Raw genomic sequence first — 14,135 nt, 5'->3', positions numbered from 1 at the left:
TCACTTATATGGCGAATAGTATTAAATAATATGTTCAATGTTCATATTGTAATGAAACCTAAATATTTTCAGCTGACGCCCATGAAGAGTAATTGTCAGCAACCAGTAGAGAATTGAAAAGAACATTGTAATTTAACAATCGTATCACCAAATATGACGTCATCGACAGTGCTCTCATGCGCAATTGTTTGATATACAATCTTCTTTTCAATATCTACTTGGAGCTGACGACTATCCATGGCGAGTTTTATCCTAAAATATTTTATTTCAATAAGAATATATTAAATCAATTGTGTGCTGAAGTTCTGTACCTCCGAGAGTCCAATTAAATGATCGTCTTTTCGGACTATTTTCACTTCAACCAAAAATTTTTGAAGCAAAGCTACTTGCTTTTGCAAAGTAGAATGTATTTTTGAATTGGTTTACGTCAGTTTTGTGAGTAAAAGTTTCATAATAATATGGCGAAATAGCCGCTGCATCATGCCTACAGAATATATATTCGAAAATTGCGCTATTTGTAGTGTCATCGGTCATTTTGCATTTTGTTTTACTAAACTGATGAAGATATTATCTTTGGTTGTGGAATTATTTCAAATTTGTTCTTGCCAGGTCAACGGCAGGAGAGTGACGTTTGGATCTGTGATGGATAATTTCGCGGTTCGCAAAGTCGGCCGTGACGTCGCTATCATTTTCAAGTTTGGAATGGTTCTCAAATGGGACGGAAAACAGAAGTAAGAATATCCAGTAGTTCGGTTCTGCTTGCCAGAATATCAAAATCAGAAACATCAAAATACCAGACACTTGATTCATGAATTTCGCGCCATTTATCCATGTGTTCAATATCGCATTTTTTTCTGTAGCTTGCGTATCCTAGCCAGGCGACCGCTTGCTAAACAACTCGAAGGACTGTGCGGAGATTTTGATGAAGATGAGACCAACGATTTCAAAACGCCGTTAGACGTCGTTGAAAGCGATGTATCGGTATTCATAAACAGTTGGAGAGACGACAAGTCCGGTGCCGGGTAGGTCGCCTTTAAAATTTAATGTGAAACAAGCACTTAACGTGCGTTGTATATATTAAGGTGCCGTTTACAATCCACGCCGAAAGAGCCGTGCGACAGTCTCGAGGGTTTGGCCGAGTACAAGGCGAGATGTGAACTATCCTACAGCACCGACGTGGTTTCGTTCGCGAGATGTAACTTGTTCGAGTACTGCCTGTTTGAGATGTGCGCCACCGGAGGCGATATGGAATACATAGCGTCCACCATTTATACTTTCTACGAGACTTGCAATCAGGAATATGCGGGGAATACGACGGAGGAAGCCACTTTGGAAGCTCCCAGTGAGTTATTTTGATGTATTCTTCGTATTGAATTTTTATTTTATTAAATTACCGAAATTAATTGTGTAAAAGACGCCCGCTGTATTTGATAACAATTTCCAATTTTCAGAAAAGTTTAGCTTGCAAATCGCTACTACTACTTCTACTTCTACTTGAGAGTCATTAAATCATAACTTCGTCTCAACAGAATTGAATTGCACGGGGATAAGTTTCTACAACAGCTGCATGAGCCAGTGTCAGCCCACTTGCTCGGACCAAAGCGCGGGCTACTGCCTTTCGGACGGCGGTCTGGATCAAGAATGCGTCCCCGGTAAGGCGTCGTCCGTAGATATTTGACCTGGGCTGTACCCAGGTCGCCAATTTCGTCTTGGTCATTGTGAAGTGATCTGCTTTACTAACGTCACCACGAATTATTAACCAAATCATCCTCTGCCTAAGTCTCCATCCTGCTTTATTAGCGTCATGGGGAATTAAATTTCTGGAACTAGGTATTATCAAATCGTTATGTTTACGTAACTAACAATACCATCTGTTCAGGATGCCAGTGTGAAGAGGGCCACGTTCTCGACGGAGAGACTTGCGTTAAGAAAGAAGAATGCGGCTGCGTCGGGTCACAAGGAGAATATTATCCTGTGAGTACTCCGAAATTTTACTTATTTATTTTGAATTACTGAAATCTCAAAATCTTGGAAATTGAATTAAATTTCAAATTAAAATTAATACAAGAAACATCAAGTTCACCTCATATCTATTCAAAGATCATTCTCATTTAGAGCACTGAAACAATTCGCAAATTATATTAGAATTAGATTACCAGCATTTCACTCTACTTAGTCTAATTAAATTAGTCAACTAGAATTATCCATTTGTCAGAGTGTACGGCTGGAAATTAAACCCTATCATATCTTTACCTAGAACGGGTTTGATTCATACCTCGAAGAATGCGAGCGAAAGTGTCAGTGCGGCGACGGTGTCTTGACTTGTCAAGACTTCGGCTGTCTGCCCGGACAGTATTGCGGCGATCGCGACAGCGTATACGGATGCCACTGGGAAGGTATGTAGAGATGTACTATCTCGTCGCTGAATTTCCACTGTAACGGCTATCGGTATTCAGACGAATGCAAGAATTCTAACGGAGGATGCGACCACGATTGCAGTTACGCTAACAGCACGGTGACTTGCTCGTGCCGTAAAGGATTCAAGTTGATGGACGACGGGAAGTCTTGTCAAGGTCGGTGTCATTATTGCGTATAAAGCCAAGTGTAGACGGAAGGCTGCTTTGAGACATCCTAGTTTTGGACTTGGTCGTTGTGATTGCATCACAATGAATTTGCCCTCGCCGTAATTTTCTACCACAATCTTTCATCCTGGTTACGCATGGGGTCAGTACACTGTCATTTGAACAAAATCTAAAAGTCATATGTAGATGCATAGGAGTGATAAAAGTAGTCGGCGTTGTTACTCCAGTAGAAGTAGAAGTAATCCCGTTAATTTCTACTAAATATAAGTAAAAGTAGCGATTTCTAGTGGATGTTGAAATCGAATAGTCTGCAAGGTCCACAGTATGCAGTTTCAAACATTACATTTGGTCGAGTGTTTGCATATTGTTAGCAGTTAATCGGAGTTGGCCACTGTCTTGCAGGGCGCATCTTCGCACTAACGCAATATAACCGTACAGGTGCGTGCAATTCTCAAAAATGTACCCGGTTACGGTGATGCAGGTTCTATTCCGTCCAGTTGTCAACGGAGATCTCATTTGTAAAATTGATGCAAGCTTATACCCAAATTAATTTCCGCTTTCTACAAAATCCAGAGTGTTGAAAGTAATTAGTTATGCCTGAATAGTATATTGAGCTTCTGTACACTCAAGATGCTCTTCAAATACGAGTGGAAGTATCATTGTAAATTCAAGGCGTGCAGTTAGACACCACATTTCTTCATATTTTATGTGTTCCCTACTATTGTGTGTGACAATCCATAATGTGGTGTCTGACTTTGAATTTAAGATGTTGGAGTGGATACCACATTGTGCATTGAAACACATAATGTTGGCTCACACATACATATGTTGAAATGTGGTGTCTATCTGCACGTCTTGAATTTGAGGTGTGTAGTCTAAAGACACAAGAACTCTGTGGTACAAGTAGGCGGAAACTACTTGCGTACTCAGGAAAAGTAGAAGTACTTCGTTAATGACCTCACATTACCTTTGTATTATAACAAAGTCGAGCTTTATAAATACGGTATTCTTCGTAGATAGATACATGTTATCTACAGAAAAGTTCTCACATATAACGTATTTGAAAATAAGCTGGTCGATGAGACATCGTTTATATCGCGTCTAATGCCCGAAACTTTGTTCGCAGTGGTCAAGTCCGATTGCGCTGATCAGAAAGAGAACATGACGGAATGGAAGAGCAACACGATGCAGCACTGGATCGGCAAATTGGACGCGTTTATGGAAGCTTTGAAGGAAGGCTCCGAAACCGGCGCCCCGACGCACGGTAAGCAGAGAGACACCGCACTGTATTTCGAGCTGGCGTCGTGACTATCGGTGACTGTTTTTTCAGTTTGCAAAACCGTGTGGACGCAGTGGTTCGACGTTTCTGATCCCGACGGGGACGGAGATGTCGAAACGTTGGAGAAGATTAGAGAAGAAAACCCGAAAGGAATTTGCCAAGCGCCGGTGTCCGTCGAAGCGCAGCTACTTGACGGAAGGTACTGGACTTTTCTTTGTCTCACAGCCTGCCCGGATGCAACGCTGTCTTTTTTTTCGTTTGATTTACAACAACCTACTTCAGCGTAGATTAGAATTTAATATTCCATTACTGATATGCCCATGACCATGTGTGGTCAGTACGAAGTACTCAATAAGGTTTCGCCTGCCTGCGCTATACTTACTCAAGTGAATATGTTCACGAATTACCTCCACTTCTACCCAACAGTATATCAAGGAAAATTACTTTCTTTCAAGGTTTTGAATTTCGCAAAGTGAAAACACTCTTGGGATGAGTTTGCATCGCTTTTACCAGTGAGATTTAGTGAGAGCCGTGTGAAATAGCACTTTATCACGGTAACTGCATGTTAATATGACGATTGGCCCGATTGTCACTGTCATTAGTCCTTTTGCATTTTTGGCGTAGCCGTAGATGATTCTTTCAGTTTCGAATGCAGCCACGTGCACTGCAGTTAACTGCAAAAACTACGCGACTCCTCGACCCGAATCTAATTTTGAGACTGCTTGGTGGGTAGGGTGCTGATCAAACATTCCATTGTCTTCTTTCACTTGAAGCATAGTTTTGACCTGTCTTTGAAATGGCTGCTTCTGCTGGTAATTAAGTAGAAAATTACGGCGTGACTGACTGTTTTGACCATCATTCGTCTTTAGTATATTGGTTGCAAATAATGAGAATATAACTGTTATGTTGAGTGGGTCACTTACTTGGTTTTCTGAAACTGAGGACCATAAATAGAATGACGTTTTCACATTCTATCATCTATCTGACAGTTACCGACGTAGTTTGGCAGTTATATGTGTGTAAGCGATACAGCGCTCCGTTCAATGTATAATAAACTCGATATTCGTTACTAGATTTAGGCTCAATCTGTACTTCAATCATGCCTCGTACTTCGAAAATACGACATGACTTTGTGACTTGACTCGACTTGAGTCACCTCCTAAAACCGAGTGACCTGACTTGACTCGTGTCGAAATGTCCAATGACTCGATATGAATTGGATCTCGAACGTAGTGATTTGATACATTTCGATATCTTTCCATAGAAACGCATTCAGCACCGGCTTGATTCTGCGTACGATGAACAGCGTCGAAGGCTTACAGTGCCTCCACGCGGACCAAAAAGACGGGCGGTTATGCAGCGATTTCCGAGTTCGATTCCTGTGTCTTGAAGAGTTGATCTAAACACGATCCTTCTTCAGTTACTCTGCGTTTTACCCTTGTACCATGACCTTCTTCTAGGACTTAATCTACAATGCATTTTCGAAGACGAAGTGCAAGAGTTTCAAACCTTTCCTTAGTGACATTCACGGTGTTCCTTTATTTCTTGCCATCGTTACACATTGCTGCTTTGTAGATTAGTGCGTCATTTTTTCTCGGGAAATTGTGATACCTTCTATTTTATGAATCTAATGTATATTTAGCGTGTGCGGTCGTTTGTAATAAATTGTATTTCTATTCTAGTCCTTTCTCGACGGGTATCAGTGTTGATTGGTAGGGTGACGGCCAGAGAATGCAGCAGAAAAACAGTGTGTGTGAGAGAGAGAGAGAGAGAAAAAGAATTTTTATTTGTCAATCGTGCAAATCAATAACATGCACACAACGAAAATGCAATTGGAATAAATGTGACATACACATAAGTGAGGTATATAAACGAATGGCTCGATAGGACGGAGTCGTCAAGTCCAGTCATCCAGGTATTTGTGTGATGGATGACGCGATTGCTAACACTAGTTTTTGGACTGAAATCTCTTGTTTTAGCCGTTCAGACTCAGGGGGTAATCAATTAAGCATGGCTTTTATACAGTCGGTGATTCTTACAATTCATTACACATTCTTTTGAATACGATGAATGGTATAGGCTTCCCCAAAGAGACATATTTGATCGGAATTTAATGCTGGGAACCGTAAAACTTTTATATGGGTAACTACAGTATGACATCTCCACTAATTATTATGGAAGTAGGCTGCCATCTATAAACGTGTAATAAATGATCATTTTCGTTCTACAACATTTTGTCTACTATATGTGCGGGTCGCCAACGCGACTTTTCGGACCCTTTTCTATATCTTTATTTCTTAATCTCCAGAGTAAGCAACAGTGCGCAGCGGAATTGCGAAAACAGCACAATATTAGATACAAACAAGAGACACATTTTGCTTTCCTTGAAATATTTGCTACTTGATATCGCTCATCTACAAAACTACGATAATAACACTGGTCAACAAAAAAAAAGAAAAAAAAATGGCAGAACATCTGAGAGCCGTGTTTCGGAGTTTTCGAGGTTTCTGATTACGAATATCACATTAGATTTGCCAGGTTGGCTCTTGTTCAGAAGATATTTATGCCCCTAAAAAGCCCAAAATTACTGTAGGCTATATACTGTATTGAATATTTCACTTGATAAAAAGAAAATCGTCGTTTTTTTCAAATTTGATACTGCGCATTAATAGATAATTGACTATGAAGAACCCTCATGTCGTTCTCAGTCATTCTATCAATATTAACATGACCTGGTGCGAAATATATATTTATCAAAAAAGCAGTTTGTCAAGCCGAAAAATTGTAGTTTTGTACGACGCAAATACATATTCTCCTGTATCAATTGGTCATTCTACAAAGAATAAAGAGGAGCATAAAGCGATAAAATTTGTCCTTGAAAAGCTTAACTACAATACTCATATGTGCCTCATTTCTTTTGACTTGCAAATGGATAATTTTCCGCTAAATCAGCAAAGCACCGCTAAATCAACAAAACACCCAATTACAAACATTTGGTCGGAAAATTCGTATATGCATAATTATGGAAAACTTGGAACAAACATTAGCATAAAACTTTACTTCCTGTTCAGTCATTTTAATATATTTTCTGATGATCTTGTTGATTAGCAAGGGGAAGGGTTCCACCAAGACATCAAAACATCAAAAGAAAGATATTATGACAGATCATTGCTGGAACCTTTCGAGAAACTGCACTAAATTGCGGTGTTGGGATGACTCAAGTCATGACTTGACTCGAGTCAACTTTTTCGTATGACTTGACTTGACTCGAGTCACTTTCCAAAAATGACTTGACTTGACTTGAGTCGGCTCTTCAAAAACGTGGATTGACTCGTGACTCGAAGCAAAAATTACGAGTCATTTTCAAGTCATCAAGTACGCAGTGTCGATTAAATCAACGAATTTTATGTTATGATTGTTCGCGTTAGGCCGGTGTCACTAATGAGAGCAACCAGCCATTCCCTGATTCTACTTATCACCGGGCCTTTATTGTTACATCACAAATACATGGACCGCAAATAGATCACAGCTTACGTTGTCTTATTAGTAGTAATAGATTAATCTAACAGCAACATATCTCTGTTTCTTGGATGGCTCGGTGCTTGCATTGCGCAGTGATTCCCTTTAGCCACGCTCTTATATAGTTTGAATCGAGCGAATATAGTGTATGCGTTTATATTATCATGGATGTGTAGATGGGTCGTGTGTTGTACCATATCAATTTGTATCAACTTCTCGAGGCTTGGTATTTGATCCTCTAGTTTGACTGATAATACCAGACTGTAGCATGTAGCTATACAGTACCTTAGGTGTTTTATTAGCAGTTCTAGATGTGCGTGAGCGATACAACGCCTTTGTGTATGTATATCTAACTTAATATTCGTTGTTTCATTCAAGATAAATGAATAATTAATTTGGCTTTCACACAACTAGCAAAATGTAATGACTTTGAATCATCACTCATACTTCGAAAATTCAATTTGACTTGAATTGTGACTTGACTCGTGACTTGACTTGACTTGACTCGACTTGACTCGAGTCACCTCTAAAAAAACAAGTGATTTGACTTGACTCGAGCCACCTTCGAAAATAGGTTGGGTTGACTTGACTTGGTTCGAGTCAAAATGTGCAATGACTCGAGATGACTCGTGACTCGAAGGTAGTGACTTGCTCCCAACACTAGTAAATTGCTTACAGGCGAAAATTGTACAAAAACAATTGTGTTTTAAAATAAATGAATAACATTATATTCCAACTGATTATTTAAAATTTAAGGTTGACGTAAAACTGATTGAATTAATGCCACGTTATTTGAGTATCTAGGTAAATACTTATATACATGACTGGAATTTATTTATGTGCATGCTATCCGTGAAAGTCTATAACTATGATAAACGAATACCCCTAAATATAGTGTTGTTGCTCTATTTTGATTTAAAAGAGTCTTCTGTGTGTAATAAGTAGATTGAATTTTTAAACTTATATAGTACGACTGAGCCGATTTTCTATCTAGCCATTACAGCGAAAATGGGAGATATTGGTCAAAATAACCCCATGGACTATCTCCAAAACAAGAGCCAATTTGAAAAAAAAAAACGAAGGTCATATTCGGAATCAGTGCCATTCCACTTTCACTTTGTCTGCCTAAAATATTTATTGACCAGTGTAATAATCTGGAAATAGCGCATCCCCAAAACACTCAAATATTGAATTAGTGCAACGGCTATAAACGTAAATAGCCCAGTAACCATTTATACGCTTAGCAGGCAGCTACAGTAACATTGCGTATATGTAGTACTTAGGCTATGGTGGCTAAGTCGACATGTTTCCCGTGATTAATAGTCATTTTAGGACGTTAATATCAGACTCAGTACATGGACCGCGTCCGGTCATCAATCAAATCCGCAGTGAAAAAGACAACCAACTACACTGCCTGCGACTGAGACATCAGCTGTTGTCTAATATGAGATAACGGTAGCACACTCTCCATTTTCACTTTCTTTCCGGAAATCAGAACCTGCAGAAGAGGAATCTGCTGATAAGAGCAAAACTTGAAATCGTGTTACCGCCAGACCTGGATAATCGCCACCGTGACTCCTATTCCCGCTCCGGCAACTACATCTACCACGTGGTTGGAGTATTCGCTGATGCGTGATAATGATGTCACTATAGCCATGGCGCTTGCGAGAACAACTATCGCTGGTTGGAGAAGTCGTGTTTGAGATTTTGATTTCTTGTGAAAATGGCTCAACTAAAAGCAAAGGCATAATTAGGCATAATTGGGAATGAGAAAATTTAAGAATATATTTATCATAAGCAGACACGAGGTAAAGATCTATTCCTCTGGTGCACTTGGGCGTGGTTATCAATTCTCTTTCATTTCGACGACGCCCGGTCGCATACAAGCACGTATAGTCAATTTATAGTTCACTGACTCAGCCTTTGTTAAATTATGCATTTGCCATTGGGAACGCCGATTGTCCCAGATAAGCCCAATCAGCCAGCTAGGTCAACTTGGGTCAACCTGGGTCAACCGATTCTGCATTTTAGTAGGGTCGCAGTTCATGCATCCGATGTTATGTCTCAATAAACAACAAATGACCAAGGTGTCTTACCGTGATGAAACCTGCCCCATAAAACGTCAACATTGCATGTACAGAAGGAAACGATGCTCTGCAACATAAACGGAAAGAGAAATCTATAATTTTATTGACACCCCAATGCTATAAGGCCACAGCTGATGCGTCATGCCCGAAGGGTGAAATGACACGCTTCAGGAACAACTGGTCAACTACATTCACTGAGAATGCCAACACTGTGAGTACTGCTACACAGAAATGGCGATTGCGTACCAACTATGGGCGCAGGGGCAGGCAAATTCTCCAGTCGGCGGACCGGATATGGGAAAATGAAGTACTTGGCCGGCCGGATTACAGAATATATAGCTTAATCGCGTATTTATCCACTATACAACGAATAAATCGTGTTTAATGTAAACTTCAAGTTTAAATAGAGACTAAAAACAGTATTTAATTAACTTATCAACAATTGCAATTGAAGTCAATCAGATATCTGTGTTGTCAAGTTGTCAATGAGTTCTTTGAACTCTGGCTGCATGTCGTATGTAGCAGGGTAGTAACCAAGTCAAAAGGTTCCGAATCACAATCACAAGTCAATCTCTCTTTTATGGTCAAGTCAAGTCAAGTCGAGTCATTTTCAATACACTACCGAGTCAAGTCCGAGTCCAAGTCACGGATTAGAGGGTCGAGTCTGAGTCATAGTGTTTTGACTCGAGTTCAGGTCCAAGTCATTATGTTGACTGTTCAGTTCCGAGTTAATGTCATGTGAAACCCACTTTTTGCAATCTGCTCGGTGATATCGAATGCTACGCATTGAAAATATTCTAATTTTCCTCACCATTAACAGTTTCTGATAGCATTTTCAAGTACCAGTACTGATACTGAAATAATAATAGTGCGATACTTTACTATTCTCCGAAATTACAAATAAATGCCAGTCTTGGTATGAACCTAGCCTCGAGTCATATGACTTGATCCGAGTCATGCGCAATGACTCGAATACAAGTCGAGTCAATGCGCAAATTGACTCGAGTCGAGTCATTTTTCATTTTTAAGAAAATGACTCCAGTTAAGTCGACTCACCAGACTATTGCGACTCGAGTCTGACTCGAGTCAAATCATGAGTCGAGTCATTACAACCCTGGTATGTAGAAACCCGTTGTAACGACTGCACGTGCACGTGTGAACATCAGTTATATTGAAACGCCGCCTTGCCTCGTTAACGTTCATGGTCGAAAATGCATGTAGACCCGAACAGAGCAAGTAGTTTCATGACTAGGGTTGCATTTAAAACAAAAATCAATTTAAAATAATAATGTTTAAAATAGGGACCTTGTTTAAAACATGTTTTTTATTGTTTATTTTAAAGCCATGGCGTCACGAATATTCAATTGTGGCGTCATAGTGGATTGACATTGACAATTGAAATATAGGATAAATATATCTCCTTTACGAAATATCTGTTCTATAACTGTTGAACCGACTTTGAGGGTTTCAATTCCAACTATCCCTTATCGATATACGTCGGCTAAATCGGGCGGCCAATTGTCCGTAGGCTCATACAACATGTTTTTGGAAAGTTTCACAATTATGGCATAATTTTACGACTTAAAAAACACAATTTTTTTAATGGTCTTTGTTCAGACACTGTTTAAAACATGTTTTAAACGAACTGTTTTAAACAACCATTTATTTTAAATGCAACCCTATTCATGACCATCTTTTCAGGTTGGCAAACTTGATTCATTCTGTGACGCATAAAATCTGTCAATACTTTCAGATTCAAATTTTACTTTCAGGGTAGAAACTCTTTGCGGGTCGCTCAAAATGACTTCGCGAGCCAGACCCGGCCCGCGGGCCGTTTGTTACCCGTATTTGAACTATGGCCTCGTGTGGCCTGATCCGTATCGGATTTTCATACAGCCGCGATAATAGCATTCAATCAACCAACTATATCAGTGTCGTTGCCAACGACGGGTGGGGATAATCCTATATACTTATGCTTATAATATAAACCCACTTACAAAGTTTCCTGTGAAAATCCCTGTCGAGGACATGACATTTGGGTCACGTAGCTACGACGTGTGTTTCTATCTATATACGCCGCCGACGAGTTACTGCAACCAGGCAGACACAGCGCCAGAAAATTTGGGGCTGGGCTTCCTCCGACAAATGCGGATATTTTGTTGACAATAAGCACGAAAAGAGCGCCGAAGTAGTAGAGTGCTAGACAAGAGATACAAAAGCATATAAATACAATAGTTCATAAAGAGATGAGTTATTAAGGTGATGATCGTCATGGAAGGAAACAACTGGATGTTAGAAACTTCAGGATACGTTTATCCCGTCACTGTCTCATTTATACCGGGTTTAGAGAGAGAAGATTCATCGTATACTCCTTCACTACGCCCACAGTGACAAAATACGTCTTCGCAACAATATCTATTTGTGGCAGTAGACAAAAATAGATCTGTCGTTCACATTCAATTGAGATCTATGAGCAATGAGCATAACAAAATTAGTTGACGTTAGATGTGTGACGATCCGCATGACAGTGGGATAAAAGTCCATATAACAATGACTAGCTTTTGATGTAGTTTTGTCAGGTACAAAATTGATTGAAAACGAGGTAATTACACCCATTCTCACGAAATCCCTGGGGTGGGGTGGATTATGTCTTCATTACCACCCCAAGAACGCGCAGAAAGGTGGCACGAGGAAATAAAACTCACTACGTCCCCGATATATCTCTATAAGGATTGGTGTATTATACTCGTTGATGCCCAGTGGAAGGGCTATGAAAGCAAAATTAGGTACCCGAGATTCCCCGTGACAATCTGGTAGATATACTAAATACATACATGTATTAACAATCACAGCCTGCAAATGAATGTATATTCATAAAATCACCGATCGTATCGAAAAATTCCACCAGCTTCTTCAAACGATCCTCCGAAATACCATCTGCTGGTAAGCCAAACATCAGAATTGCTTCGAGTCCAAAAAACTGCGAAAATAGAAATAAGGTCACACAAAGCCGTGTATATATAGACTCCACGCGGGATGAAGCATGGCCAATTGGCCATGGCCGACGGCGCTATTTACTCAAACATTCTCTATATTACATTCTGTTTCGTCGACCGGACACCGTCTCTTATTTTTGTGTAGTAGCCGATATCACAAATCCAGCCTGCTTTAAATTTTGAGCCCCGATTTCTTCGATTGCTTTTTAGCAGCTTTAGAATATTATTTAACATCAGGTAATTTCAGCTTGTTGCATCTAGCTACTGAGTCTATAAATTGTATACTGACCGTAGGCCTATTCCAAAATGCAAATCCTAATAATATACCTAAGTGTTGCATATATGAATACAATCTCACCAATCCCGGTAATATAAGAAGCACACCCATATAAAGCCATAACGTAGGAACTAGATGGTCGCTGGTGGGTATCAATGGATTTCTGTACCGTTCGTCATCGCAACTGACGTAGATATCGTACTTAGGTTGATCCCATTTGAATGTCGAGCATAGCAAAATGAGACCAATCAGCACGACGAAGTCTATGACCTGAACACAGATATAACACAATCATAATACAGCAATAACGCTAAAATCGTTACATCGAGACTCGGCCGGCTAACATGGGTTCAGCTTAGTTTACATGTAAAGCCTGAAAGTGCATAGTGGAAATTGAAAATATGATAAATAACAGGGATAATTTGGAAATCGTATATGAGCGTGAGCGGCAAAACGACAAAGGCATAACTCGTTTAACATAAGCATCCCCGGCAGATGTTAAGCGCCATTACTACTCCATATCTCACCGAATTGACAACCCATCTCTTATAATCGCATAACACGCTTCTTATTTCAGGAATATAATGCGAATACCTTTCAGCGTTCTTTAAATCCGACGGCGCCGTAAATTATAATAGAATTTTGCGCTTATCTCGAGGGAGATGTCTAGCAAAAATCTTTGCCGATTCTTACCATTATACTAGCCAAGTTAAAATTATCGGAGTAGGAGCTATAGGTTTTCCAAAATCCACTTCACTGCGGCTGCTCCAGAGAGATGCGTATCTCTAGCTCTCAACTGTACTTTTGTGCAATAGATTTACTCCACGTACTGAGCTGTTGTTGTTGTAGTTGGTTCAGTATTCGCTGCGCTTAGATATCTACGGTCCCTTTACACCAGGGCGATGATTCCCGAGCTGCCGAGTCACTATACGGCCCACTTTTGCTCAAAGACACCGTTTATGCGGATCAGATGACGACTAGGGGCTTATAGATGACGACTAGGGGCTTATAGATAACTTCCAACAACAAACTCAGCTGTAGATGCAGCGGATCTATTTATTACTGATATGTATCACAACAGTTAATACTACTATGCCGTAATTGCCACTCACTTTCCACAGCACAAAACATGCATTGATCCTCATTTTCAACAGCGGCTGACTTGACGTAAGCACAGTGAAGCCAGACTGCAATGTATAAAAATGAGCTCTATGGTTCTACCTGTAAATCAATTCATATCAGTCCGCATAGTAGAATCATCTAGTACTGCATCTAGTACTACATGCAGTGAGTCAGCTGAGTTTGGCATCAATAATTGATTGACTTTCTTCAGTAAACTCATACGTCGCCTACATAAATTAGTCTAACAGAAAAAGTACAAGCATAGATTAATTT

The 14,135-nt window shown here is 39.9% G+C and overlaps 2 protein-coding genes across 2 annotated transcripts in view; one reads left to right on the top strand and one right to left on the bottom strand.

The window, feature by feature from the left end:
- The window catches only part of LOC145441772 (IgGFc-binding protein-like), a 52,014-nt gene extending 46,472 nt beyond the window's left edge, over window positions 1-5,542 (top strand). Inside the window, exons 76-85 of the mRNA XM_080319714.1 lie at window positions 610-731; window positions 861-1,022; window positions 1,083-1,342; window positions 1,530-1,652; window positions 1,880-1,974; window positions 2,258-2,396; window positions 2,457-2,573; window positions 3,709-3,846; window positions 3,913-4,060; window positions 5,126-5,542. Of these exons, the coding sequence (XP_080175840.1) occupies window positions 610-731; window positions 861-1,022; window positions 1,083-1,342; window positions 1,530-1,652; window positions 1,880-1,974; window positions 2,258-2,396; window positions 2,457-2,573; window positions 3,709-3,846; window positions 3,913-4,060; window positions 5,126-5,264 (1,443 nt within the window). The 3' untranslated portion in view covers window positions 5,265-5,542. The remainder of the gene's footprint in view (window positions 1-609; window positions 732-860; window positions 1,023-1,082; window positions 1,343-1,529; window positions 1,653-1,879; window positions 1,975-2,257; window positions 2,397-2,456; window positions 2,574-3,708; window positions 3,847-3,912; window positions 4,061-5,125) is intronic.
- A 1,050-nt stretch (window positions 5,543-6,592) lies between these two features.
- Window positions 6,593-14,001, bottom strand: LOC145441775 (putative phosphatidate phosphatase). The gene is made up of 7 exons (XM_080319717.1): window positions 13,853-14,001; window positions 12,822-13,010; window positions 12,351-12,447; window positions 11,465-11,666; window positions 9,477-9,534; window positions 8,936-9,112; window positions 6,593-8,878 (listed from the first exon to the last, which is right to left on the bottom strand). The coding sequence occupies exons 1-7, from the start codon at window positions 13,883-13,885 to the stop codon at window positions 8,786-8,788; spliced, it is 849 nt and encodes a 282-aa protein (XP_080175843.1). The 5' UTR covers window positions 13,886-14,001; the 3' UTR covers window positions 6,593-8,785.
- Between the last annotated feature and the right edge of the window lie 134 nt (window positions 14,002-14,135).

The sequence above is a fragment of the Botryllus schlosseri genome, chromosome 6 (assembly GCF_051294905.1).
Source record: "Botryllus schlosseri isolate E-star chromosome 6, Bs_hap1, whole genome shotgun sequence".
NCBI lineage: Eukaryota > Metazoa > Chordata > Ascidiacea > Stolidobranchia > Styelidae > Botryllus > Botryllus schlosseri.
The sequence above is the reverse complement of the archived record's forward strand: the minus strand, read 5'-3'. Positions and strand labels throughout refer to the sequence as shown.

What these genes read in the sequence shown, in the direction of transcription:
- LOC145441775 (XM_080319717.1), bottom strand. Translation starts at nt 13,885, where the DNA reads ATGAGGATCAATGCATGTTTTGTGCTGTGGAAA. An exon ending in TTCTTATATTACCGGGATTG is followed by an intron (nt 12,448 to 12,821) that starts GTGAGATTGTAT and finishes CTATTTTCGCAG; the next exon opens with TTTTTTGGACTCGAAGCAAT. An exon ending in GGATTTTCACAGGAAACTTT is followed by an intron (nt 9,535 to 11,464) that starts GTAAGTGGGTTT and finishes TTTATGTTGCAG; the next exon opens with AGCATCGTTTCCTTCTGTAC.